Source organism: Somniosus microcephalus, chromosome 5, assembly GCF_052327205.1.
Source record: "Somniosus microcephalus isolate GS21.2 chromosome 5, FLI_Smic_1.0, whole genome shotgun sequence".
Classification (NCBI taxonomy): Eukaryota; Metazoa; Chordata; class Chondrichthyes; order Squaliformes; family Somniosidae; genus Somniosus; species Somniosus microcephalus.
Genome location: NC_140991.1, coordinates 237,631,541 through 237,657,754, shown reverse-complemented (window position 1 = coordinate 237,657,754; position 26,214 = coordinate 237,631,541). Strand labels below are relative to the sequence as shown.

Below are 26,214 nucleotides of genomic sequence, written 5' to 3'. Positions count from 1 at the left end.
TAGACCTCCATGTTCTGAAACAAGTTGATTAAAGCCTTGTTTTATGCTCAAACCAAGTGCGTAGTGAGTTTTATTACGTCACTCATCATACAGTCTCCGATTTTAACTCAATTTTTCCTAGGATTCTAAAACTGTAGAACTTTTCACGTCACCAGTCTTTCCTTCCTTCTACAATCCTTATGCTTTTAAAATTCAAGCTTGGCATCACCTAAATACTGCTTTGCAATTTACCTAATCTAATCTTTTCAACTTTGGTGATGTTCTGAACTAAGGATCTTGGCCCTTCATTTTGGTTTCTCAATTTAAAAAATCTGCTTTGCTTCTATTTTGGAAGTTATTCAACAGAGTGGGATGTTTCTGTTAAAGCATCAGGGGTCGCTGTTATCAGTGCACAAAAGTAACATCACAAAATCACCTGGAATTTTGACATTCCATGTAGTCTTTCATATACTTTACCAATTATTAAAATAAACTCTGAGGAATATGATCCATTCAGATAGTTTAAAATTATGTCATTAACTTTATGATGTTTTTGTTTAACTTCTGACCAGGTGAAACCTGAATGTAAAATGTTTAATCGGTTTTAGAAAGAAGAACCCAATGCCTTTTTGGCCTTCCGGTTATTTAAATCATGCCTGCATTCAGTCTGCTTAAATTGGGCAAAGTTTCAACCAGATTTTTATGTTCTCTGTTACTCACCTCATCCACAGTTTCTTCCTGGGGTGTAGCAGCACTCTCATCAGAGTCTTTCTGAGCCCCAGTATCGGCACTTTTGCGGACATCCCTGCTCTTTTTATGTTTGTGAGCCAGTTTCTTCACATGGCCATCTGCTTTTCCACTGCTGAGACGCCTTACAGGGCTGGTGAGCCACTTCCGTAGAGTGTTACCAGGGCGCTTTGGGCCTGGTGAGCTTTGCGTTGTACTCACAGAGTGGGGTTGAAGTGAAGTCACTGAGGCAGGAGGACTTGCATCGTTGCTGGACACTGAAAGCGAGTCTGTAGAAGAAAAGCACACACAATAAAGGTAACACTTGGATTCATAAGTGACAAAGTATTAGATTTACTTTGGAAAGCCATTTTCTTCAAACAGAATAGTTTGTCAGTGAACTACAAAAAACAGTAAGTACACAATATTCACAAATGCAAACTATTTGAATGTAGTACTATCCTACTTTCCCTCTGCTTCACTCCTTTTTTAAATGTGCTGGCAGTCACAGCTTATGCCACTGTCATCTCCCACAAGCCATTTGACTGACTCACTTTACAATTTCCCCTTTCCAAAAGGAAGCAACAAGTCTACACTCAGCACTTCCCTTTGATAGACTAAACTTGAGTGGAAATTCATTATGTTGGATGCTAAGATGGAAGTGCTGGGGTACTATAGGGAGGGACTTGGGTTGAATAGCCTTTTCACGTCCTCGCCTTCTTTTGTGTTGTGTGGTGCATTCTGGGAATAAATGGGTTAAAATATAGACAACTGGATCTAAATCTTTACATAATACTTTCTCGTTGAACAAAACAATTATTTGTCAGTTCATGAAAATATCCTATATTGCACACCTTTATCTAAGTTGTTGTTCACCCAATATCCCAGAGGTGCTCACATTAGTGGCAGCTACTGCTTGTAATTTCTTCAAACAGTGTACTTGACACTTAGAATCATAGAACCATGTAGCACAGAAGGAGGCCATTCGGCCCATCGTGCTTGTGCCAGCTCTTTGAAAGAGCTATCCAATTAGTCCCACTCCCCTGCTCTTTCCTTATAGCCCATTCCAGATCATAACACACTGCGTAAAAAAGTGGCTCCTCATCTCTCCTCTAGTTTTTTTTGCCAATTATCTTAAATCGGTGTCCTCTGGTTATTGACCATCCTGCCACTGGAAACAGTTTCTCCTTATTTACTCTATAATTTTGAACACCTCTATTAAATCTCCCCTGAACCCTCTCTGCTTTAAGGAGAACAATCCCAGCATTTAACACTTGGCCTTTGCTTATTCTTGCTGGAAAAAACATTGGCCTGGATTTTGCAGTCAGCGGCGAAGGAATGGCGATTGCTGCTGACCTAAAAACAAAGCTGCCCGGAACGATTTAGCGGGCTCTAGAGCGTAGACTTCCTCTTTTCCGACATCAGTTTGAATTTGGCGCCTTCTATAGGGGATCTACGGCATCCAGCAACAGGGCAGGCAGCAGGTAGGCTGATTAGCCAATCAGATTGAATAATTCTCAGACAGCAAAGCAGGAAGTAAAAAGCAGGGACTATAATAAAGTGATATATAAGTGACTTCTAAATGATTCCATCTGCGAAGACTGCAACAGCGCACCCCGTAGAGGAGCTGGGAATCACTGAGAGCAACTTCTGGACACCAGAAGTTGCTGTCAGTTTTACACAGTAATAACAGTGAGCACTGACAGCCTTGCTGTTATTAGAACCGCAAATTCCGGACCATTATTCTACTCTCACCTGTGTGCACACATTTTTCCTATGGACTGTTTAGGCCAACTACACCACACACTACACCAATCTGAGATTATTTCAACAGCTGCAAGATAGAAAACCTCTGTAAACTGACACAAGCAATCGGGTGATCAACTTCCATGTTTCTGAAGCACTAATAATGTACTAACAGGCAAAATAATGTACACTGGAACATTCAAAGATGGGAAAACAGAGGGCTCATAGCAACCTCTTTTGTGAGTTAGTGTCTAAGTGAGTGTTTAGAACGTATTAATTCTTCTATCTCTCCTCTTTCCCTTAAATACATGTGGTAGCGAGTTCCATATTCCCACCACTCTGAGTGAAGAAGTTTCTCCTGAATTCCTTGTTGTATTGATTAGTGGCAATCTTATATTTATAAGCCCTAGTTGTGGGCTCAGCCTCAAGTGGAAACATCTTCTCTATGTCTACCCTGTCGAACACCTTTATCATTTTAAAGACCTCAATCAGGTCACCTCTGTCTTCTCTTTTCTAGAGAAAAGAGCCTGAGCCTGTTCAGTCTATACTGATAGTTGTAACCTTTCAGTTGTGGTATCATCCTTGATAATCTTTTTTCACTTTCTCCAATCTTTTTTGCAATATGGAGACCAGACTGTGCATAGTACACCAAGTGTGGTTTAACCAAGGTTCTATATATGTTTAACATAACTTCTCTGCTTTTGAATTCTGTTCCTCTAGAAATGAACCCCAATGCGTTGTTTACATTTTTTAAGACTTTGTTAACTTACGTTGCTACTTTTAATAAGTTGTGAATATGTACCTAAATCTCTTTGCACCTCTATCCAATTTAGATTCTTATTTTGCAAGGAGTATGAAGCCTCATTATTGCTCCTACCAAAAGGCACCACCTCACACCTATCTAAATTGAAATCCATTTGCCATTTACACGGCTAATTCACACTGCTTCTCAATATGATGTAAAGTGAATCGAATTAGAGTCATAGAGTCATAGAGTTTTACAGCGCAGAAAGAGGCCCTTCGGCCCATCGTGTTTGCGCCGTCCATCAATCCCTGTCCAGTCTAATCCCATTTTCCAGCATTTGGTCCATAGCCTTGTATGCAATGGCATTTCAAGTGCCCATCCAAATGCTTCTTGAATGTTATGAGGGTTCCTGCCTCTACCACCCTTTCAGGCAGTGAGTTCCAGCTTCCAACCACCCTCTGGGTGAAAAAGTTCCTCCTCAAATCCCCTCTAAATCTCCTGCCCCTTACCCTGAATCTATGCCCCCTTGTTATTGACCCCCCTACTAAGGGGAAAAGTTCCTCTTTATCTACCCTATCTATGCCCCTCATCATTTTGTACACCTCAATCAGGTCCCCCCTCAGCCTCCTTTGCTCCAAGGAAAACAACCCCAGCCTGTTTAGTCTTTCTTCATAGCTGAGGCGCGCCATCCCAGGTAACATCCTGGTGAATCTTCTCTGCACCCTCTCCAAAGCAATCACATCCTTATTGGCTGGGCATTGGCATCTGTGATGATGAGGATCTTGAAGAGCCTGAGAGCAATTGCCCATTTGTTACTGCTGGCTGAAGAGGCTTGAAAACACTTCAGCGCTGTCTCTAGTACTCATGTGTTTGGCTCCACCATGGTTGAGGATGGGGATGTTCCAGGAGCCTCCTCCTCTCGTTAGTTGCCTGATTGTCTGACAACATTCTTGACTGGATGTATTAGGACTAGAGAGCTTGGCTATGATCCATTGACTGTGGAACTGCTTAGCTCTGTCCATAGCCTTCTGCTTTTGGTGTTTATCATCCGAGTAGCCCGGTGTTGTAGCTCTCCTATTCTAAGGTATGGTACTGTTCCTGGCACATCATTCTACACTTCACATTGAGTGCCACATGACACGATGGATTGTGTTCTCACCGTGATGATGAGACTTTGTCGTCACAAGAACTGTGTAGTGGTCACTCCTACCAATGCTATAAGATACAGATGTGTTTGCAACAGGTATGTTGGTGAGGACGAGGTCATGTAGGTTATTTGCTCGCATTGGTTCCCTCAGGACCTGATGCAGGCCCAGTTTGGCAAGACTAGGCCAACTCAGTCAGACGTGGTACAACTGAACCACTCTTATCGATGAACAGTGAAGTACGCCACCCAGAGTACATTTTGTTCCCTTGCCTAAAGTTAAAATAATAGAATTTAAAAAAAAATCTCCATCTCTCCTTAGATTGGTTCTACAGTTGCAGGCAGCCCTTCAATATCTTGTACCGGCACCTAGGTCACTTTTAGTACACAATGCTGACTGACTGAAATCATCAAATTCAGCAGAGACCAATGATCAAATGTGGGATCTTCATGGTCTGTTGACTTAGTACACATCATGTAGTAATTGGATTTTTTTAAAAACCTTCGTACAAAGATTATTTCAGGTGGAAAGAATGCTTAATTACAGATTATGTGATCTTTCTCTCACTTTCCATCAGAGATGACTGGGTCACATTAAGAAGAATAACATGACTTAAAAAAAATAACATGAGTGAAAATTATCCATTAGTTGAGGTCCAAGATAGAACATATTGAATCACAGAGCTAGGATAGAAGTTTTGTTCCTTTACTCACTATAAAAATGAAAGGGGAAAAAAATCTATTAAGAAAATAATGAAAATGCACAGAAAGTCAATCAACATCTGAATATGAAAAAGGTGAAAAAGTTAGCCATTCCTTCTTTATCAGACATTTATTAACCTGCACACATTTTCAGTTTTGTTTTTATTTGATTTTTCATGTATACCTTTTTTCTTCTAATCCCGAATAAGAGAGTTTGATCATTGTGCTTGAGTATTGTGTGCACTTTTGGTCACCTTACCTGAGGAAGGACGTTCTTGCCATGGAGGGAGTGCAGCGAAGGTTCACCAGGCTGATACCTGGGATGGCAGGAATGACGTATGAGGAGAGATTGTGTCGATTGGGCTTATACTCACTGGAGTTTAGAAGATTGAGAGGGGATCTCATCGAAACCTATAAAATTCTGTCAGGTCTGGACAGACTAGATGCAGGAAGGATGTTTCTGATGGCCGGGGAGGCCAGAACCAGGGGTCATAGTCTAAGGATAAGGGGTAAGCCATTTAGGACTGAAATGAGGAGGAACTTCTTCACCCAGAGAGTGGTGAACCTGTGGAATTCTCTGCCACAGAGGGCGGTGGAGGCCAGTTCATTAAATATATTCAAGAAAGAGTTGGATATATTTCTTAAGGCTAAAGGGATCAAGGGATATGGGGAGAAGGCAGGGACAGGGTACTGAATTTGGATGATCAGCCATGATCTCATTGAATGGCGGAGCAGGCTCGAAGGGCCGAATGGCCTACTCCTGCTCCTATCTTCTATGTTTCAATGCTATAGGAAATTCAAATATGTGGTTAGTCCTCAAGTTTAGTTACACGGAGAAGCGGACTCCAACAACAACAACAACTTGTATTTATATTGCGCCATTAATTAATGTAATAAAACGTCCCACGGCGCTTCACAGGAGTGTTATAAAAAAAAATTGTCACCGAGCCATAAAAGGAGATGTTCGGGCAGATGACCAACCTAAAGCTTGGTCGAAGAGGCACGTTTTAAGGACCGTCTTAAAGGAGGAAAGAGAAGTAGAGAGAATTCCATAGCTTAGGACCTAGGCAGCGGAAGGCACGACCACCAATGGTGGAGCATTTAAAATCAGAGGTGTTCAAAAGTCCAGAATAGGTGGAGTGCAGAGGTCGAGGGGGATTATAGGGCTGGAGGAGATTACAGAGATAAGGAGGGGCAAGACCATAGAGGGATTTAAAAACAAAGATGGGAATTTTAAAATCGAGGCGTTGCTTAACTGGGAGCCAATGTAGGTCAGCAAGAGCAGGGGATATGGGTGAGCGGGACTTGTGCGAGCTAGTATACGGGAGGCAGAGTTTTGGATGACCTCAAGTTTATGAATGGTAGAACTAGGAAGGCCGGCCAGGAGTGCTTTGGAATAGTCAAGTCTAGAGGTGATAAAGGCATGGATGAGGGTTTCAGCAGTAGACAAGTTGCGGTAAGGGTGGAGACAGGCGATGTTACAAAGGTGAAAATGAGCAGTCTTAGTGGCAGAACGGACGTGAGGTAGGAAGCTCAATTCATGATCAAATAAGACACCAAGGGGTCGATTTTCATAAAGCTGTCGGGAAGGAGGCGGGACTACAACTTTCGGGTTTTAGTCCCACCTACATCAACGTTCGGCCAAGCCACGCGATTTTCCCTTGATTGACCTTGTTAAGCCTGCCCAGCGGGCTCAGCAGGCCAATTAAGGGCCATCCGGCCACAGGTGACGTCACAGACTGAAATTTCATCGGTCAAGAGGTCTTGACAGATGAAATATCAGTGTTTCACAGCTGTTTGAAGCTGTCAAACACTGACAGTCTGACTTCTAACCTGAGACCTTCTACACAGACTCAGTTAGAAGTCTCACCGGCAATGAAAGCTGAAGGCTGTCACTTTTGACAGATCGCAGCCATTCTGCTTTCAGTGCCGGCTGAGTGATGGACTCCCGAAACCTAGAGGAAGGCTGTTAAGGTAAGTACAGGTAATTTAAACTTCTTTACACACTTTAGACACACCAAACACACTTACCTTTGCACTCATGCACCCATCACTCACCTGAACACCGACATCACGACCCCTCCAAGTCCTTCAACCCGACGGCCCGCCTGCTCTAACCTGGCGTGGTTTGGAGCCGTCGGGAATCCCACACGACACCACTCAAAATAGGGATTAGGCTAAAAACTGTCTGTTATCTACCTGTTAACAGGCAGTTAATTGGCACTAATCCCTTCCTGCCTCGGGTTGGCGGGTCCCAGTGCGGGGCGGGTGCCTGCCTTCCCTGAAACTTACGTGGAGGCGGGTTTTGGGCGGGATAGTGTTGGGACCCCCGAAATCGGGATTTCCCCCCACACACGCCTGAAACCCCGCCCGACGGCTCCAGGAAAATTGACCCTCAAGGTTGTGAACAGACTTGGTCAGCCTTAGACAGTTGCTGGGGAGAGAGATTGAATCAGTGGAAAGGGAACGGAGTTTGTGACGTGAACCGAAGACAATGGCTTGGGTCGTCCCGATATTTAATTGGAAGAAATTTCTACTCATCCAGTGCTGGATGTCAGACAAGCAGTCTGATAGTATAGAGACGGTGGAGGAGACAGAGCTGGGTATCATCAGCGTACATGTGAAAATTCACATTGTGTTGCTGGATGATGTCACCGAGGGGCAGCATGTAGATAGGAGGGGGCCAAGGATAGATCCTTGAGGGACACCAGAGGTGACAGCGCAGGATTGGGAAGAGAAGCCATTGTAGGTGATTCTATGGTTACAGTTGGAGAGTGTAGGAATTAAATAGGAATTAAACCAGGCGAGTGCAACCCCATCCAGCTTGATGACGGTGGAGAGGCGTTGGAACAGAATTTTGTGGTCAACCATGCAGGCAGATCCAGAAGGACGAGAAGGGATAGATTACCTTAGTCACAGTCAATTAGGATGTCATTTGTGACCTTGGTAAGAGCAGTTTCAGTACTGTGGCAGGGGCAGAAGCCTGATTGCAGGGATTCAAAGGAGGAGTTCTGGGAAAGATGGGCACGGATTTGGGAGGCGACAACACATTCAAGAACTTTGGAGAGGAAAGGGAGGTTGGAGATGGGGTGACAGTTTGCAAGGACGGAAGGGGTTAAGGATTTTTTTTGAGGAAAGGTGTGATGATGGCAGATTTGAAGGAAAGGGGGACAATACCGGAGGAGAGAGAACCGTTAACAATATCTAACATGGGATTCATATAACTTTCTGCTTTGTCTTTACTGCAAGATCATACCACTTTTGTGATTTAAGAATAATTAGCCACTGAAAGATGCACAATTTAAAAAAAAAAATCACTTAAGGCTATATAGCTGCAGAAGTAGCAAATTCAATTTGGAGAATAATTCTGCCATGATATCGCAGCATTTTTTAATCAAGATTTAAAAGTTGAAAAAAAATAACCAGTCTTTCTGGTTTAAAACTAATCCTGAAAATCTCCGTGTCCAAATACTTGCTTAGCTTTAAAATGTAAATATTTAAAAGTGATAATTTATATGCTTCTTTCTCATTGTTTGCTTGATATGTTCACTCATAAGGCCAACATTGGACACTAAATCATGTATAAGCAGTTACATAGCATTCCCTTGCAAATCACTGGTCCCGTTCCATATGGACCACTAAACCTTTTTATCCTTTTATGTAATTTAGTGCCTCATCTTGTAACTGATACAAGAAGACAGCATCAGGGCTATGCTATTTTATTTGTAACACAGCGTCTGACTCCCAACTGTGGCTGCAGCAAAAGGTCAGAGGATTCAGTGACAACATACATCTGGTTCTATTTAACAGAAAGGAGGGTGGGAGGAAGAAGCTCCACAGCCATGTATGTTGTCCCCCTTCTCCTCCATTTCACATCTGGTTATTCAGTCCCCAAGCCTTAACTTGATGAAGTCACAGTTCATACAAAGTCCACACTGGTCAGTGAGTTTTAATGCTATGAGTACTGATCACATGCCAAAGTCAACACAGTACTTCATAATATATGAAGCACATGAGTGCGCCTAACCTTACCCATAACGGATCAGATCAAAGCTCTGCAGTCCTGCCACATCCAGTCGTGAATGGTGGCGGACAATTAAACAATTAACAGGAGGAGGAGGCTCCATGAACATCCTCATCCTCAATGATGGCGGAGCCCAGCACCCAAGTGCAAAAAAGACTGAAGCGTTTGCAACCATCTTCAGTCAGAAGTGTGAAGTGGATGATCCATCTCAGCCTCCACCTGAGGTCCCCACCATCATAAGAGCCAGTCTTCAGCCAATTTGATTCACTCCACGTGATATCAAGAAACGGCTCAGCGCACTTGATACAGCAAAGGTTATGGGCCCTGACAACATCCCGGCTGTCGTGCTGAAGACTTGTGCTCCAGAACTAGCCGTGCCTCTAGCCAAGCAGTTCCAGTACAGCTACAACACTGGCATCTACCCGACAATGTGGAAAACTGCACAGGTATGTCCTGTGCACAAAAAGCAGGACAACTTCAACCCAGCCAATTACCGCCCCATCAGTCTACTCTCAATCATCAGCAAAGTGATGGAAGGTGTCAAGCGGCACTTACTCACCAATAACCTGCTCACCGATGTCCAGTTTGGGTTCCGCCAGGACCACTCAGCTCAGGACCTCATTACAGCCTTGGTCCAAAATTGGACAAAAGAGCTGAATTCCAGAGATGCAGTGAGAGTGACTGCACTTGACTTCAAGGCAGCATTTGACCAAGTGTGGCATCAAGGAGCTCTAGTAAAATTGAAGTCAATGGGAATCAGGGGAAAAATTCTCCACTGGCTGGAGTCATACCTAGCACAAAGGAAGATGGTTGTTGTCAATCGCCCCAGCCCCAAGACATCGCTGCAGGAGTTCCTTAGGGCAGTGTCCTAGGCCCATCCATCTTTAGCTGCTTCATCAATGACCTTCCCTCCATTATAAAGTCGGAAGTGGGGATGTTCTCAGTGTTCAGTTCCATTCACAACTCCTCAGATAATGAAGCAGTCCGTGCCTGCAAGCACCAAGACCTGGGCGACATTCCGGCTTGGGCTGATAAGTGGCAAGTAATATTTGCGCCACACAAGTGCCAGGCAATGACTATCTCCCACAAGAGAGAGTCTAACCACCGCCCCATGACATTCAACGGCATTACCATTGCCAAATCCCCCACCATCAACATCCTGGGGGGTCACCACTGACCAGAAACTTAACTGGATCAGCCATATAAATACTGATGTGATATTGTATTCTGAGAGAGTACAATATTAAATGACCCATTTATTCAGCAATCCATTCAGATGCTAATTATGGCATTATTCAAACAAGTTCAACTCTGGTCATCTTGGACTATTTTATACCAGTAGCTAAATGTCTGAGAACAGTGAGGCAACATTTCTAAGACTTTTAAACTTCATAGCTTTGAATGGTGAACTCTAGTTTTGTCCCAACAGGATCACTGGCCCTTTCTACTTGTGTGAAATAAAAACCATAAAAATAGAAAGCTTTTCAGAGTTAAATTTACAGAACTTTAATCAGATTTTATCCATTGACTCGTTTTTCAAACTGCTTCAGAAGGAATAGAGTTTTAATTAAAATCTATATATTCCCAAAACATCCAAATAAAACTCAATTACCACCTCCATAAAGACATCAAACACTGTTCTTTTGTTGACCCATCAGACAGTATGCTGCGGCAATGGCTGAAGCGACCATTCCCTGGACAAGATTTTCTTTTCTCCCTCCACCAGGCAAGATTGGTGAAAATACCGAAAATAGTCGGGAACCAAGGGGCGAATAAGAGTGAGGAACTTAAAGCAATTAAGATTAATGGAGAAAAAGTACTCGAGAAACTAATGGGACTAAAAGCCGACAAATCCCCTGGACCTGATGGCCTACATCTTAGGGTCCTAAAAGGGGTGGCTGCAGAGATAGTGGATGCATCGGTTCTGATCTTCCAAAATTCCCTAGATTCTAGAACGGTCCCAGCAGATTGGAAGGTAGCAAATGTAACCCCGTTATTCAAGAAAGAAGGGAGAGAGAAAACAGGGAACTACAGGTCAGTTAGCCTGACATCAGTTGTCGGGATAATGCTGGAATCCATTATTAAGGAAGTGGTAACAGGGCATTTAGAAAATCATAATATGATTAGGCAGAGTCAACATGGTTTTATGAAAGGGAAATCGTGTTTAACAAATTTATTAGAGATTTAGAGGATGTAACTAGCAGGGTAGATGAAGGGGAACCAGTGGATGTAGTATATTTGGATTTCCAAAAGCCATTCGATAAGGCCACATAAGGTTGTTACATAAGATAAGGGCTCATGGGGTTGGGGTAATATATTAGCATGGATAGAGGATTGGCTAATGGACAGAAAACAGAGAGTAGGAATAAACGTGTCATTTTCAGGTTGGCAGGCTGTAACTAGTGGGGTGCCGCAAGGATCAGTGCTGAGGCCTCAGCTATTTACAATCTATATTAATGACTTAGATGTAGGGACCGAGTGTAATGTATCCAAGTTTGTTGACAATATAAAGTTAGGTGGGAAAGTAAGCTGTGAGGACACAAAGAGCCTGCAAAGGGATATAGACAAGTTAAGTGAGTGGGCAATAAGGTGGCAGATGGAGTATAATGTGGGGGAATGTGAGGTTATTCACTTTGCTAGGAAGAATATAAAAACAGAATATTTTTTAAATGCTGAGAAACTATTAAATGTTGGTGTTCAAAGAGATTTAGGTGTTCTCGTACAGGAAACACAGAGAGTGAGCATGCAGGTACAGCAAGAAATTAGGAAGGCAAATGGCATGTTGGCCTTTATTGTAAGGGGGTTGGAGTACAAGAGTAAGGAAATATTGCTACAATTGTACAGGGCTTTGGTGAGACCACACCTGGAGCACTGTGCACAGCTTTGGTCTCCTTATATGAGGAAGGATATACTTGCCTTGAAGGCGGTGCAACGAAGGTTCATTAGATTGATTCCTGGAATTAGAGGGTTGTCGTATGAGGAGAGATTGAGTAGATTGGGCCAATACTCTCTGGAGTTTAGAAGAATGAAAGGTGATCTCATTGAAACATATAAGATTCTGAGGGGGACTGACAGTGTAGATGCTGAAAGGTTGTTTCCCCCGGCTGGAGAGTCTAGAGCTCGGGGGTATAGTCTCAGGATAAGGGGTCGGCCATTTAAGAGGAGGAATTTCTTCACTCAGAGGATTGTGAATCTTTGGAATTCTCTACCCCAAAGGGCTGTGGATGCTGAATCGTCAAATACGTTCAAGGCTGAGATAGATTGATTTTTGGACTCTAGGGAAATCGAGGGATATGGAGGTTGGGCGGGAAAGTGGAGTTGAGGTCGATGATCAGCCATGATCTTACTGAATGGCGGAGCAGTCTCAAAGGGCCGTAATGCCTACTTCCACTCCTAATTCTTAAGTGCTTATTAAAGACTTTCAGAGAAACCTCGAGTGTGAAAGCAGTTAAGACTTGAATTCTATTTTGATTCCTAGTTGTGATGTGGATTCTATTTCGGCTACAAGAGCCCCAAAAAAATCTATGGCCCGGATTTTGTGGTAGGTATGGCAGTGTACTCATACCTCCTTTGAAATCCACCGCAAGTTCGGAATTTCTACATGCGTTTGCGCGCACACTAAATCCCGAACTTGCAGTCTGTCAACGTGTTGACAGGCTTTTTGCGCGGCCCATGAACAAGAAATTGCTGGTGCAGAGTTGCGCTATTTGCCCACCAACAGCCCAGCAATTGCGTACATAAATGTTACAGTTGATGCAAACAGGCACAGGGCCTGTTTGCATCAGCGTAAGAGCTTACCTCAGGCATGTTTTAAACAGTTTCATCTTGGAAATCATATTGTTTAACGATATCAAGAGTTTTTCTTGTTTCTGCAAATATTAGAGTTTTAATGATGTCGATAAAATTATCAGCAAAATAAAATTTTTAGTGACGTTGGTGGAATGAAGCCAATTAGGAATTAAATTTCAATCCTGTAAATTGTAATTAAATCTGATTTCAGGATTCCATTAAATCTGATTACGGGATTCCCTTCTGAAATATGTAAAATCTAATTCTGTTTTCTGATTGGAGGACCAGGCCCACGTGATGCTAGGTATGCTTCTGCACAGGCTGCGTCCCTGGGATCCGTGGGCCATTACACTGCCCTCCATTACGCAGTGTCAGACCGCAAGCTTTCACAGAATGGCCGCCATCAGGAAGATGCGTATTCCTTTCGCAGCTCGGCGGTGTACTCCGGAGGTACTCTGCCAACTGCAATATTTGGCCTCATTTTTTCACAAATAACTGCACCAGTGGTCCTTAGTGATTGTTTTATTAGCTTGATTTTTAACACTGATATTCAAATCCCATAATAAAAGGTTACTTTCCGTAAAAATTAATATAAATCCAAAAAAACACTAACATATAATTTGCCCTAAGTGACAAAAGTCAAGATTAAAACTATATTGCATAGTTTTGTTGTAATATATATATATATTTTAATTTAGTATCTTGAAAAAGGATTACATCCAGAACAAACTTCAGTTCTGTTTACATTTATTCTACAGCTTTCTCTGTCTCTCCTTTCTCTCCTCATTATAGTAGCAGTAAAGAAGTAACAGATTCATTAGTGCTTAAGGAAGAGTCAGTCTTTAATTAGTTGAAAGTGACTATACTCTTCAGTGCTCTCAGAAAGAAAGAAAGTAATCTTGACTTTTGTCACTTAGGGCAAATTATATGTTAGTGGTTTTTTGGATTTAATATTAATTTTTACAGAAAGTAACCTTTTATTATGGGATTTGCGTATCAGTGTTAAAAATCAAAGTACTAAAGGTTCAGTGCCACATGTTGGGGTCATGACAGACCATGTCCTGTTGAGCTTTACCTTTCATTCCCACCATGTCAGTGCTTGTTCCAGACTGTGCAAGGCATTGCACAGACCGCGAGCATAAAGGAAATTCACAAAAGAGAATCATCTGACATTTACTGGGTTTTAAATGCTGTCTTCAAAAAGTTTTTCTTCTTTTTAATTTCTTTAAAAGCAGCTTAAATCTCCAGGAATAACTGACTTCCTGCATATTTATTTCCAGCAGTCAGTTGTAAAGTGAGCTTGCCTGAGACTACAATCATGAATCTTTTGAGTGACTTCCAACAATACCCCAGCTTCACTGCTAAAAAAAACTAAAATTATGACCATAAGACCCGACACATTCTCACCTCACTCACAACTAAGTACATATTATCAACATACATCGCCAAGTTATGATTCAGTGCAAGCATTACAGAAAACTTTTAGGGCCAATAATTAATTGAATTAGCTATCAATCAAACAGAAGAAAACTCCACCAATACACCCCCATAAGTTGCTCCAGGCATGCAAAAGAACCAGTTGCCCCAAATTTAACAAATGCTAAATTGTCAGCGTTTTATCTGTGACAGAATAATTGAGTGTTTTGTTTAACTGCCATGGTATTTAATACTGTTTAGGAATGGCACAGATGAGTAAATGTCATGCTCCTTTCTACTGTCAGATAGATCTTCTTTCAACAACACTGATCGAGGAGAACTCGGTGTGGAAGCAAAAGCCCTTGAAAGAGACATTTGGCCACTTGCAGGGTCTTGAAAAACAGATTGTTATAAGAGACCCATATCTTACAAGTGATGCATGGGCAAGTCAGTTATGATGACTCCCACAAGTAAAAAAATGTTAGTCAGAGTTACGGGGAAAGGGCGGGGGAGTGGGACTAGCTGAAGTGCTCTTGCAGAGAGCCAGCATGGGCTCGACAGGCCGAATGACCTTCCGTGCTGTAACCATTCTATGATTCTATTCTACACAGTGTCAATGATGCATAATTTGATTTGTTCCGTGGATGTTTTACATTTCAAGTTTTAAAAGCATTTTGGAACTGAACTAAGTTGATAACTTAGTTCAGTAAAAGTTAACTTTAATTTCAGTACTGTAAATTATTGTGGACTAATACAAAAGCAAAATACTGCAGGATGCTGGAAATCGGAAATACAAACAGAAAATGCTGGAAATACTCAGCACGTGTAGAGAGAGAAACAGAGTTAACATTTCAGGTCGATTTGTCTTCATAACAAGCCACTTCACTTCAAAATAATACATTACATAAAGTGATATGGAATGTCTCAGAGATATAAGCTACTATATAAATACAAGTCTTTATTTCATTACTAAATTCTCTGCAAGTATGCAGTTTAGTATTTTTAAAAAATTTAACCTACCCTTGTGTAGCAGAAAAGTAATCATCAATCAGGCCTAACTTATTTACACATAAAATGTGCACCAACAGAGACAAGCAATAAATAATGTACATATATAATATATATAATAAAATACATCAGTGGTTAATACATCAGTGGTTATGAACATTCTCTCTACTCTCTCCTCAACAACTTACTACTGTTAACAAAACATACTGGTATTTCATTTCATAGTCGTGGTCCAAACAAATGGTGCTAGAATTGAATATCAACTGTGTTGCTAGTTCATGATTTCTATTAATGAACCAAACAGATGGAGGTGGGGGGGGGTGAGTCCAATTATAGAGAAAAAAGATATCTTTTGAACGCTGTTCCATCAATGTTACATTTTTAAAGAAATGTTTTCCGCTAATAGTGATTTTTTTCCATCTTTTTAGCACAAACTAATTATCTAAGAGTAGCTTGCATCAGCATCCTGCTATGAAAAACAACATCACTCAATCAGAATGCTTGATTAGGTTCTTCTGAAAAAGGTACAATTTGAAGATTTATACAAATTTTGGACTAACAAGTTAAATAACCAACAACTTTGTACGAAACAGAATAACGAACAGAACAGACTATTAGAACAGGGCAAATATAAGATTAAGTGTTGAAAGGGGTACATAGATGAATAAATTAAAGGCTTAGCAAAAAGCTGCCAAAATATTTCTGGCTCATTATGTTGACAGCAATATATTTTAAGTCTGTGGAGTTGGGAATGGCTGCACTTTAAACAACTACCTTCTGTGACTTGAAAACTGAAAGTTCCATTAAGAGATAGAGATATATACAGAGTTAAGATTGGCAAGGTTAAGAATGGAAAAAAGAGCAAATTTACCAATAACTTGTTTTAATTTTTTGGGGTAATATTTTCAGTATGGATGAAATGTAAGAGTCACTCTGTAGCAAGGAGAATAATGCATGCACCATCATATACTAACAATCCATATTAATAAAAAAGAGTGTATGTGTGAAACTCTGCTTTCTGGGATCCGACTGGTTCATGATACATACATGACCACCAATCTGACTGGCCTGTTCCATCAGTAGTGACCAATCGGATGCAAGACCTACACCTGGCTCTCAGCACAGTGAGAGGCTCAACTAGCTCTCCTGCTGCTCACCAGCCTCTGGTTGCTGATTTCTCCTCAGCTGCTTTTCACCTCCCCCAGTCACCTGCCCTGAGCTTCACTGACATTTTCAGGCCCCTTTTCCAACATCAATAAGACATGGTGATTGAGGAGGTGGGTTTACAAGAGAAATGTGGGAAAAAGTACTTCAGCGCTGAGCACTAAACAAGTTACATTTTATCCACAAGCAATGCTAGAGGCTATCACTAGTATCTTATAAAATTATGTCGCCACTCATTGTAATTTAGTAAACCAATACTAAAACTAATTAACCTAGGTCACCTCAGGTAGCCATGACTACAGACTGGAAGTCTGATGGAATCTTTAAATAGAAGTTAAATAGAATTTTCTAGGAACAACAAGGCCCATCCTGCAAGATCTTCTGACCTTAAGAAATAGAGATTAAGTAAATTGTACAATTTTTAAGGTGCTAGCTAGTAGGGTTGCAAAGGGGTGGAAAGTTTCCGGTAAATTTCCGGAAATTTTCCACGGGAAGTTCAGCTTGGGAATTTTGCCCAAAAAAGCACATGCTAGCATAATATTGTTTTTTTTGTATTTCTTTCTTTTTTTTCCCCACAGGTCCTCTCTTAAAATTACTAACAGAGATGGAATCTTAATTATTAAGGAATTTCTTAATCAATATATGTTTATCTTCTTACTTGGCTTGTTTTAATAATTACAAGTTTTGTGTGTGACTGTGAACAAATGTGTCCTGATTGGTTGGATGAGTGGATGAGCGATTAGCTCCCTCTATTTGTAATATTTGCATATCGAATTGTGATTGGCCTGCAGGCATCTGTAAGACTGCTATAGTTTTTTTAAGATCCAGGTTAGGGGTCCTGAGGGAAGTCATTTTGTTTTCTGCTGATGTTGTGATGATGCAGTAAGTAAATCAGACTTTATACCAAATAAACCAGTTACTTGTTGAACTCTGTTGTCCTTCAATTTAAAATATACAAAATAATACACTATTGGTGATGTAGCGTCGTGTGTGTACAGGTCATGCTTCCATCACATGCTTCCATCAGCAAAAATGTACTCACCCTGTTGCAATCGTGCTAATCGACCGCAGTTCGACACAGAGATGAATGCCCTTTATTTCTCTGCATAGAACAATGCCACGTTTACCGTCGGATGTGTGGAAGCATTTTACCCCAGGCATTAAAGATGGAAAGACTGTGTACATGTGCAAACACTGTAGAAAGCCATATGTAAAGAATGCCACAAAGATGCAGCAGCATTTATCCAAATGCAACAACTTCACTCAAAGCTCACAACAGTCAGCCCAGAGTTCCTCTGCTTCCATTCAAGAAGATGATGGTTCTCATTCAGCATCAGGCTCCTTATCATCAGCAACTCCTGGCCCACTTGGAAGGTTCTTTGATACAATGGATAACCATAGCCAGAAGAATGCAGATGAGTGCCTTGCTCGAGCTGTATATGCAACAGGCTCACCCCTCATGCTCACAGCCAATGTGTACTGGAAGAGATTTTTCAATGTTATTCGCCCTGCATACTGTCCTCCCACCAGACATGCTTTGTCTACTTATTTGCTGGAGGCTGAGTATAACAGAGTCCAAGGAAAGCTCAAAGAAACGATAGCGATGGCAGACTGTGTTGCAGTTATATCAAATGGGTGGTCAAATGTACGAGGGGAGGGCATCATAAACTACATCGTCTCCAATCCTCTCCCAGTGTTCTTCAAGAGCACAGGCACGAAGGACAACAGACACACAGGCACATACATTGCTGATGAGCTGAAAGCGGTCATCAACGATCTTGGATCACAAAAGGTTTTTGCAGTAGTTACTGACAATGCTGCGAATATGAAGGCTGCTTGGGCTCAAGTGGAGGAGGCCTACCCTCATATTACGTCTGGGAAGTCTGGCAAAGTTCTCTACCAAGCAAGGTCTTTGGAATGGGGATGGGATATGGGAATCATGCAAGCATATCAGTGCACATACCTGGTGGAAGGGACTTTGTGCATCTGAGGCCCTGTCACCTATTGCATCGGTGATACTCCAAATCCCACCTTCATCAGCGGCCTCTGAACAAAACTGGTCACTTTTTGGGAATACGCATACAAAGGTGCGCAACAGGCTGACTAACAAGAGAGTGGAGAAACTGGTGGCTATCCGGGCGAACCTACAACTTATTGAGCCAGATACAGAAGTGTCCACCACATAGCTAGACACTGACACAGAGGAGGAAATGGACACGTCAGAGCCAGAGTCAGAGAATCAGGAGGAGCAATGAGGAGTAGAAGACTCATGAGTAGAAGACTCAAAGGGACAAAATAAGGACAAATTACAGGCTAAATAAGCTGACGCTCTTTTTATTTTATTTTAGATGGGTCTTTTTTGTGGGGGTTCAATAAAGTTCAAAATTATAACCTAAATAAAGTTTTGAAAGCCTGTTTTTATTTGTATGGAACAGTATGTCTATTTTGACGACAAAGATAATATAAGAGACAAAAACCATCAGTGTGCAAAAAAACTCAAAATTCCCATAAATTCCCAAAATTCCTGAAAATTCCCATGGAAAGTTTCCTCTTTTAAAAATTCCCAGAATTTTGCAACCCTACTAGCTAGATCTAAGTTGCTGTCCTACAGCTTCACAATTAGTATACTGTGATTGGGGCCACTTGATTATGGTGATTGAGTGAATCAGATTCTGTTTTTATTACATGGGATTCCAGGATTTTAATCGTGTTTGAGGACTGCATTCACAATTCCATCTGTTTCCGTGTGAAAAGCAAAAAAAAAGGCCTTGACTACATACTATTATATCATAACAGTATGCAAACTTACGTACAGAAAGAAATGAAACATTAGCTACATTTTTCTAAATCCTTTCTATTGTGACAAAACAAAAAACAAAATTATTAGTTTTTCCATTAATTCAAATCATAATTCATAAAGAAATACTTTACTTTATATATTTTTAAAATTCTACTCAAACGCTGGGAATCAGAGAAAACAAAGGATTTATCTTGAAGGCACTGGAGAAACAATTTATGATACAGTTCCAATAAAACCAACAGAAATACAGCTGTGAAACATTTTTGCTTGTAAAAATGCCACAGTGGAATACTGCACGATACCAGAGAATGTTTATCACTCAGACAGACATATGATCACTTTTGTTCTGGACAGACCACACCATAAATCTTGGAGGATGACCCTTTCCATGCAGTTATTCAATTACTCTTGTACAGAAGTTGCCAACTCTCCCTTCTTTCCTATTTGCATTTAATTTGCAAAATAGAATACTAGGCTTGCATGAATATAGTTTATTTCAGATGAGAGAAAAATGTGGATTTTTCTTTACATTCCAGCCAGTTTGCTTGTCCTGTATAGGCTGGAGCTGAGTTTTTTAATACTGTTACTTTGTTCTTAAGAAACGACCTCCAGATGTTTATCTTTAACCTTGGAACACACACAGTTCATACAGCCCAGCAGTTCTGACTGTCTGGTACTCTGTTGAATTTGCTGGAGAAGGGGTGTGCCCACCCAAAATTCAAACACTTCATTTGATTGTCTTGCATTTCTTTGCAGCTCTTTGGTCATTGGTTTGCAACTGGGCTGAATCTTAATGGAAACATGAAAGAAGTATACTTTCTCTAATTGTACAAAAATAGGAATGCCATTTGGGAAAATGAAACAATAATTACAATGACTGCTTAGGTAAGAACATTGCAAAAACTTATGCCTAGACATGAAAAAGTCACTTGGGCAAAGTAGAGGAGAATAATCAATGCATATAGAATCAAAGTAGAGGAGATAAAAGAAGTAGGGAAAATTTATATATACTAGAAAGTCTGCAGGGCATCGGAGTCAGAGCTATCTTGCTTGGTTAACTGGAATTCTTTTGAAGAATGGGTTTCAGTGACGGCAGTTGGAGGAGATGACGATTACAACACCACCAAGGAAGGAAACAGATTTAAGCTGCTAAGAGCTCATTCAGATAACTGAAACTTCTGGAATTAATCAAACTGAAGAGGTACTTGAAAGCCTGTTGAAGTTGGTTCGTGGAGCCTAACTGCAGGTGGTAAATCAACATCATGGAGTTAGGCTATTGTGTGACTAATTGCTCTAATCTTGCTTTACTTTGCTCCTAGTACTGTTTAAGTAATCCATTCACCATGAAATCCAAACCTGAAATCCACAAACCTTCATAAAGAGATAATAAAAGAAAATTTAAGAAATACTAGTCTTTCCTGCGACTAATTAGTCAAGACCAACCAAATCTCTTGCCAAAATTGTTTTCTTCTGTACAAAGTCCCCATCAACTATTACAATGAAATATAAGAACATAAGAATTAGGAGCAGGAGTAGGCCATACGGCCCCTCGAGCCTGCTCAGTCATTCAATAAGATCATGGCTGATCTTCGACCTCAACTCTACTTTCTCGCCCGATCCCCATATCCCTTGATTCCCCTAGAGTCCAAAAATTTAAACAAATTGTACTTTTGTGGTATTAGCAGATGTAATACTACCAAAATCATGCACAAAAGCTGCAACATGACCACACTGCTTCTATGAAATCAGACAGAATTCCACCCCCACCAATTCACTGATTTTGTTTCTTTCAGGAATAGAAAGCAATAAGCACAAAACATGTTTTTAGAGCCTGGCTGTTATCCAACCTTATGAATATATGAAAGAGGACAGGATAAGACCAGCTCATCCAATGAGCCCGTCCCATCCTGGCGTGGTGTAACCTCTGCACAATCAGAGTGGATCGCAAGCAAAGTGGAAGAATTTGGTGATGGTAGGAATCGGTGGAGAGGAGGAAGACAGTTTCTTATGTCCAACTCAAAAGGAGGACTCTAAGTTAAGTACCTAATATTTTGTTTCTTTGGGTTTAGTATCCCTGTAGTTCTTGTTAAATTTGAGCAAAGAATTTGTCTTTTTTCTCTCAGTTAAGTCAGTGGGTTAATCTAAAGTTTAGTAGTGTGGCGGAGCCACTAAAGGACTCAGATCGTTTGTATATAATTCCCTTTAACAACACGTTAGCTACAGCCTGAGTCTGTATCTTTATTTATACTGTTTATACTTGTACAGAGCGTGATTACTTTAACAGCGCGGGTAAACGCGATGACGTCACGCCGTACATCACGTGATCCCCCACTGGCGGGAAGAACGGGACCAGCCAGCAGTCCTCGTGGAGCCTCCGAACTGAATAGACCTACACTCGATGTTCTCCTGCAGTTACTTGTTTAAACCTGTTAGTTTCCATTAAACTTCGTTTTGTTTGAGCGCCTGAGTGGACCTCAGTCTTTGGATAGGAACTAGGCATTCCTACATTGGTGACCCCGACTTTTGCGAACGGTTTTCGCAGAAGATAATCAACATGGAAACGAACGCCGTTACCTTGAAGCTACCGCAGTTCTGGGAGCAACAACCAGCTGCGTGGTTCATCCAGGCTGAAGCCTAGTTCGCCATCAGGGACATCATTGTGGATCAGACCCGTTATTATTACGTGGTCTCCGCCCTCGACAGCGCCACAGCCTCGCGGATCGTCAGCCTACTCGGTAGTCCGCCTACTGATCGCAAGTATGACACCTTAAAGGCGCGGTTGCTGCAGGTCTTCGGGCTCACGAAGTCGGAGCGCGCCCGCCGGCTGCTCGCTATGCCCGGCCTCGGGGACTCCAAGCCGTCCGAGCTCATGAGCCAGATGCTCACGCTCCTCGGGTCCAAGCCGGAATGCTTCCTCTTCAGGGAGCTATTCCTCAGCCTACTCCCGGAGCAAGTTCAGGCTGCCCTAGCCAGGTCCGAAGTCACAGACTGCGCGGAGCTTGCTGCCGAAGCGGACAAAATTTTCGCGGTCACATAACAGCACTGCGCGGCCACGAGGCGCCCATCCCCCACAGATGCTGCTCCAGCTCCTCAATCAGCGGGGTTGTGCTTTTACCACGCCCATTTTGGCACGAAAGCAAGATGCTGCCGCTCTCCCTGCAGTTTTTCGCACAAAAAAAAACATCTACAGCCACCCTGGCGAAAGAGGACCGGGTCTAATGAGCGCCCCGCGACTGCGATGGCCATCGGAGATTCAGGGAAGCTTCTCTTCATCACCGACTCCCTATCTGGTCGACATTTCCTTTGCGACACCGGGGCGCAGTGTAGCATCCTACCTGCATCAAATCTTGATATACTAGCTGGGGGCCACGGCCCCGCCCTCGCGGCGGTTAATGGCGTGGCCGTTCTGACCTTCGGAAGGTGGCGGGTCCAGGTGTGTTTCGGCGGCCAGCGTTTCCACTGGGAAATCATCACGGCCAAAGTCACGCAGGCCATCCTTGGGGTGGATTTTTTGTGCGCCAACGGCCTCCTGGTCAATGTCAGGCACCGCCGGTTGATCAATGCGGCCACGTTCCACTCCATCCCGTGCCACCGCGGTAACGCCGCGCCGCGCACTGTCTTCTGTGCGTTCCCACCTCCAGACGACTTCACTCGGCTCCTCGGAGAGTTCCCAGATCTGACCAGGCCCACTTTCTCCTCCTTGGCCACTAACCATGGTGTCGAACATCACATCACCACCACCGGCCCCCCGGTTTACGCACGGGCCCGACGACTCGAACCCGGCAAGCTCGCGGCTGCGAAAGTGGAGTTCGACACGATGGAGCAGCTGGGGATTATTCGCCGGTCGAATAGTCCCTGGTCTTCGCCTCTCCACATTGTTCCGAAACCCGGCGGCGGATGGCGGCCATGCGGCGACTACCGACGCCTGAATGACGCCACTACTCCTGATCGGTACCCGATCCCGCATATCCAAGATTTCTCGGCCCATTTGGTGGGCAATACCTCTTTTTCAAAAGTCGACCTCGTCCGTGGTTACCACCAGGTCCCCGTGCACCCGCAAGACGTCCCGAAAACCGCAGTCATCACCCCATTCGGCCGGTTTGAATTTCTGCGGATGCCGTTTGGCTTGAAGAACGCTGCACAGGCTTTCCAGCGCTTGATGGACTCCGTGCTTCGGGACCCAAAATTCCTCTTCGTCTACCTCGACGACATCCTCATCGCCAGCCCTAGCAAAGAGGAGCACTTCTGCCATTTGCGCACCCTCTTCACATGCCTCAGTCAACACGGTTTGATTATCAACCCGGCCAAGTGCCAGTTCGGCCTGCAGCGGATTGATTTCTTGGGCCACCGCATCACATCAGACGGCGCAATTCCCTTACAGACGAAGGTCGAGGCGGTTACATCTTTCCCGCGCCCGCAAACCGTCAAGGCCTTACAGGAGTTCCTCGGGATGGTCATTTTTTATCACCGGTTCGTCCCTAAGGCGGCTCTGCTTATGCAGCCCTTGTACGAGGCCCTCAAGGCCAAGTCCGGTAAGGATCCGATCAGCTGGACGGCCGAGATGGACCAGGCGTTCGTCGACACCAAAGGCGCCTTGGCCAACGCAACCATGCTGGCGCACCCGCTTCCAGGTGCCACCATTGCCCTTACCACCGATGCATCGGACTACGCAATCGGCGCAGTGCAGGAACAGTGGGTGAATGGGACGTGGCAACCGCTGGTGTTTTTCAGCCGTCAACTACGGCAAAATGAAAGAAAGTACAGCACTTTCGACCGGGAGTTGCTGGCCCTTTCTCTAGCCATCCGCCATTTCCGGTTCTTACTAGAAGGATGTCCATTCACGGCTTATGTGGACCACAAGCCACTAACGTACGCTATGGCCAAGACTGCCGAACCGTGGTCAGCTCAGCAACAACGTTATCTGACGTTCATTTCAGAATTCACCACGGACATTCAGCATTTGTCCGGCAAAGACAACCTGGTGGCGGATTGCCTCTCCCGTGCGACTGTGCACGCAGTCCAACTCGGAATCAACTATGCCCTCATGGCTGCGGATCAAGCCTCGGACCCAGAGGTCCAAGCATACAGGACCAGCCCCTCTAGCTTCCAAGCGGCCGACGTCAAATTCCATGCCGCAGGCACCACGCTACTTTGCGACGTCTCCATGGGAGCTCCCCGCCCTATCGTTCCAGTCGCCTGGAACCGAAAAGTGTTCGACGCCATACACGGGTTGTCACACCCTGGCATGAAGGCCTCGCAAAGGCTGATGTCGTCAAAATTCGTCTGGAGGGGTATGCACCTGGATGTCCGCGACTGGGCCAACACCTGCGTGGTCTGCCAAAAGGCCAAGGTACAGCGTCATGTAAAAGCTCCATTGGCCACGTTCGCTGTTCCGGAGCGTCGATTCGACCACGTGAATGTGGACCTCGTGGGGCCACTTCCACCTTCTCAAGGTTTTACACACATCCTCACAATGGTAGACCGCACCACTAGATGGCCAGAGGCAGTTCCTTTGGTTTCCACCACTTCGGCAGACGTGGCCAGAGCTTTCATCTCCTCTTGCTCGTTTCGGGCATCTTTTCTGATCGTGGACCGCAGTTTTCCTCTGAGCTCTGGAACGCTGTTGCTCAGGGGCTCAGCACCAAACTACATCGCACCACTGCCTATCATCCACAGGCGAATGGCCTGTGCGAGCGATTCCACAGGTCGCTCAAAGCCGCTCTGTGGGCCAGTCTTCAAGGCGCGGAATGGGTGGACAGACTTCCCTGGGTCCTTTTGGGTCTTCGTATGGCGCCCAAAGAAGGTTTACAATCGTCCTCGGCGGAACTCGTATATGGCCAACCACTACGAGTACCAGGGGATTTCCTCCAGTCTCCAACAGAGCCATGGTCCGCATCCCAGCAACTCGTCAGCCACCAGGAAGCGGCCAGATGTTTCGCTCCAGTGCCTACGTCGCATTACGGCTTACAGAGCTCCCACGTCCCAACTGAGCTGAAAAGCGCCGAGTACATGTTTATCCGCCACGACGCTCACCGGGACCAGCTCAAGCCTCCTTACACTGGTCCCTTCAGCGTCATAGAGCCGGGAGACAAAACCTTTTCGGTCGATATCGGAGGTAAACAGGACCACATATCGGTTGCCCGGCTGAAGCCGGCACACTTAGACCTGGACTGCCCAGTCGAAATCGCTCAACCGCCAAAACGGGGCCGACCGCCCACAGTCGCCGTGCCAGATCCACCACAACCGCCCGCCAGCTCGACCACCGTCCATCAGCTTCCACTTCAGGGTTACAGAAGTCGCTCGGACAGGCTTGTCAGGCCTCCTCGCCGTCTCACTTTTGCTGTTAAAGACAATTCTGGGGGGGGCGCATGTGACGGAGCCACTAAAGGACTCAGATCGTTTGTATATAATTCCCTTTAACAACATGTTAGCTACAGCCTGAGTCTGTATCTTTATTTATACTGTTTACTTGTACAGAGCGTGATTACTTCAACAGCGCGGGTAAACGCGATGACGTCACGCCGTACATCACGTGATCCCCCACTGGCGGGAAGAACGTCATGACGTCAACCACGGGACCAGCCAGCAGTCCTCGTGGAGCCTCCGAACTGAATAGACCTACACTCGATGTTCTCCTGCAGTTACTTGTTTAAACCTGTTAGTTTCCATTAAACTTCGTTTTGTTTGAGCGCCTGAGTGGACCTCAGTCTTTGGATAGGAACTAGACATTCTTACAGTAGTCTATTAAATAGAGACATGGCAGGGCACCTCTGTCCTGTTGAATGCACATTTGTGCCATGTGGGAAGTCCAGGATGCTTCTCGTGTCCTGGACAACCACGTGCAGAAAGTGCCATCAGCTGGAGGGACTCGAGCTCCGGGTTTCGGTGCTTGGGCAGAGGCTGAGAGCTTCATGGATAGCACGATTCAGGAAGTGGTCACCCTGCGGCTTAAGATTTTGCAGGCAGAAAGG

General features: G+C 43.8%; 1 protein-coding gene across 5 annotated transcripts in view; it reads right to left on the bottom strand.

Annotated features, from left to right (window-relative positions):
- Positions 1-26,214, bottom strand: part of LOC147117613 (triple functional domain protein) — an 862,300-nt gene that overhangs the window by 146,643 nt on the left and 689,443 nt on the right. For all 5 annotated transcript variants that reach the window (XM_085988742.1, XM_085988743.1, XM_085988739.1 and 2 more), the window contains one exon: positions 700-995. In XM_085988742.1, coding sequence (XP_085844868.1) covers positions 700-995 — 296 coding nt within the window. The remainder of the gene's footprint in view (positions 1-699; positions 996-26,214) is intronic.